The 3,304-nt window shown below is 36.0% G+C and overlaps 1 protein-coding gene across 1 annotated transcript; it reads right to left on the bottom strand.

Moving 5' to 3' along the window:
- Nucleotides 1-424: 424 nt before the first annotated feature.
- LOC108511362 (uncharacterized) lies at nt 425-2,993 on the bottom strand. Its single transcript, XM_088719344.1, has 3 exons — nt 2,798-2,993; nt 2,635-2,707; nt 425-918 (listed from the first exon to the last, which is right to left on the bottom strand). The coding sequence occupies exons 1-3, from the start codon at nt 2,807-2,809 to the stop codon at nt 425-427; spliced, it is 579 nt and encodes a 192-aa protein (XP_088575470.1). The 5' UTR covers nt 2,810-2,993.
- Between the last annotated feature and the right edge of the window lie 311 nt (nt 2,994-3,304).

The raw sequence follows: 3,304 nt of genomic DNA, 5'->3' as shown, positions 1-3,304 counted from the left end.
TGAATTGAAGAATAGTTCCGTATTTCATAGATTATAATATTCTTAAAATTGCTGACTGTAGGCAAAATATATATCATCCAAAGATCAACTCCACCATTGGATTTATTTGCCCATCTTCTACACATGAGGTGGCAAGCAATCATTTTTCTCATTTAACAAATCTTTTCATTCTTCAATCATATAGAAAAAAGATGGGACACAATTTTCCCCTATCAACAACAAATAAAACTAACACAGAGCATAGAGAAGTTAAGTTAATCAATTATTAAACAATCAATTAGATAAATATATCAAACCTCCAACTTTCTAACAAGCTCCAAGCATTCGAAGCTTCCCTTGATACACGTAAATGAGAGAGAGAGAGAGGTAGAGGGGCTTCACTTGTAGCCTCATGCTGTGCTTGACATAGTAATGAAAGTTGCTTCTACCGAACTTTCAAGGAAGAACAAGTCCTTGACAAGCTAGCTTCAATGGCTAACAGATCTGCAAGTGTCGTCCTCTCCCTTCTTTCTTTGTCCATCTCTAATAACGGTTGCAAAAGCTCGCAATTTGAATATTTAACCTGTTCTACCCTCACCAGTTCCATCATTTTCTTCTTATGCTCCTTCTCGCTTTCCACAATCTCCTTAATTGAGGTTTTGCATTGAAGGGACTTCAACGAGTTAGGAGGATTATATCTTGAGGAGATTAATGAACCTGCTGTTCGTACCATTGCTGCCATTCTCAAGTCATTTTCTTGTACTTCTTCTTGGAGATATTCTTTTTCCGTGGAGTTGAGGGGAAGGTGATGGCTATAATTGAAGGTGCCAATAGCAAGGATGTTATCAAGCATGCTATGACCTAGCATTTCATTGCTCACCTCTCCACTTGCTACTGGTCTCGAGTCACCCTTCCCTTCATCCTCCCCAATAAAAACATCTGAAAACATCGAAACATATAACATCAAAAAGTGTTTATTTCTTTTATAATTATATTTGTCTCTCTGAAGCACCTAGCATATGTCATGAACCAATTGCCTGTGTATATAAAAAAAGCGATGCCATGGTAACTAGGAAAAATTACTGAAAACATCGCTCAGCTCTCATCAACCAATCACTTTGCTTCATTATATGGTACAATTCACGAGGCTAATTTAAAGGGAGTGATAAGCTGAGTAACATTTTGAGATATATCATGAGTTACAAAATCATTTTTGATAAGTTTATTCTTCTAGTATTCTCCACTTGATTGCATTTGAAACATGCACCCGTTTCATAATTTTGGGCATTAGTTAATTTTATGACTTATCAACCATCTAAAGTACATGGAAATAGATCTTCTTTTTGTTAAAATAATTAGAAATCCAATAAATTTATTTATTTTCATATAATTATGGAATATCAATATCTAAGAAAAAGAGTGCCATTATAAGCATTTGATTTACAGTTACTCTCATCAACACATTTATTTGGATTAATGGATCCTCACCTCTATGTTAATGCTTGAAAATCATTTTTTCCCCTTTTTTATGATGACATTAGTTATATTAGTTGCATTAGTTACATTGTTAGTAGGCCCATCCTCAAAAAAAAAAAGAAAAAAGAAAAAAAGAAATCCGGAGATTTTGTCCTCCTTTTCCCTGGCCAAAAGCTCACCATTAATAAGGTTATCAAGAATTAAGCCCAAAGGCTGAAGTTGCCAGTCCTCATATATGTTACCTACCCCAAACCTTGTGTGAAAGAATGCCATCATGACAACCTTTGTGAAAATTAAAGAATCCATAGCACACTTTTATTTTTCAGAAAGAAACATCATGTGGCTCCTGATCGTTACTATTAGAGTTTGATTTTTCTCTGCATAAAATACACGTGTTATGCACATACAAACCCTTTTCTCTATGACTACCTTATAGGTCCTTTTATTTATAATACTTTATTAAATTTCTAATCTTGGAAGAAAAATAATATATCTTTATAATCTCTTACTTGACTCCACCAAGTATGAGATTTTAACAGCATAGAAAGAGGTCCTCCCCCCCCCCCCTCTCTCTCTCTCTTAATGGAAGAAAAAGGTTGTCTTTGTAACTAAAATATTTAAGGATGCAGGCACCTTAGGAGATATGGGAAAGAAGAAGAAAAACAAAGAGAGAGAGAGACTAATCTCTTTAATCTCTCTAAACTAAGTACTTAAATACTTTTGTGCTAATTGATTGAGTATTTTAAGAGTGAAAGGAATGATGTAGTGACAGTGATAGGGGGAGTGAGGAGAAACAGGAGAGAAGGAGATGAGGCATGCATGTAATCAAAATCTTTAGGATTCTAATTTAGATTAATTATTAGATCAATTGAATTAATGTAGGAAGATATTTTATTCATTTATATAAGGACAACAACCAAAGACTCCTTGTATGGATAAAGGGGAGAGTTTTGGGGTTTCCCCCATAGAAGTCGTCATCATTTCATTAATCATTCAAGACAAACAATGCGCTGAACTTCTGGTTTGAAAAAACTGATTAACTATTCAAAACTAGTGAGAAACAATCCATGGCATAACACTCATCAGTCTTTTTCCATCAGAAAAAATAAAAACACTCATCAATCTTTTGGAAAGAAGAGGTGAAAAAATGGTCAGTCGGAAGAGACTAGAGAAAATAACCTGGAGCTTTTCCATTTGAAACTCGATGGTAGTCGGAGCACCAGTTAAACTTCTTCTGCACCCAGTTAAACATCTAGATATTGCACCAAAGACTATCATGAGACCAGAGACTACCAAGTATGAGCACTTAGTTCTGTACGTATCAAAGCATGCCCATTCTTACCTTCATGTTCATAATGAGACTGGAATTGAGGCCTCGCCAATTTGGACTTTTGGGATGAGAGATCTGAGGACTGTGAATGGTTTATAGCAGGGAAGTTTTTTGATCAGGGAATGGTCCCTAAAAAAAGAGGGAGCGGTTGGCAATGAATTGGCTACATCCAACCCACTGGAAATCTCCAAGCTGGACCCTATTGGCTCCTTATCTTCTAGGAAAACAACCTCCCTTGCCCTCTAGTTATCAGGGTCTGGTTGTCCAAAAAGTTTAAGTCAACAACCAAGGTGTTAGCTTGCATGGATTTTGTTGCAGTGTGGGTCTCCCAAGCTTATGATCTACCCATCGTTAGTTCAGAGGGCTATGATTGAGGAAAAGGACGTTGCTAAAAATTTGATCTTGTTTGTCATAATACCAAGTTAGACAAGGAGGTTATTGTGAATGCCATTTGATTGTTGGTATCTCTATGAATTCCTTGTCACAGTACCCATTGGAAATGGTGTATAGTTCAGGTGC

This window comes from Phoenix dactylifera, chromosome 3 (assembly GCF_051530095.1).
Source record: "Phoenix dactylifera cultivar Ajwa chromosome 3, Ajwa_hap1_PhDact_Kaust_v1.1, whole genome shotgun sequence".
In the NCBI taxonomy this organism is placed as follows: Eukaryota; Viridiplantae; Streptophyta; class Magnoliopsida; order Arecales; family Arecaceae; genus Phoenix; species Phoenix dactylifera.
This window is presented reverse-complemented; position numbering and strand designations above follow the sequence as displayed.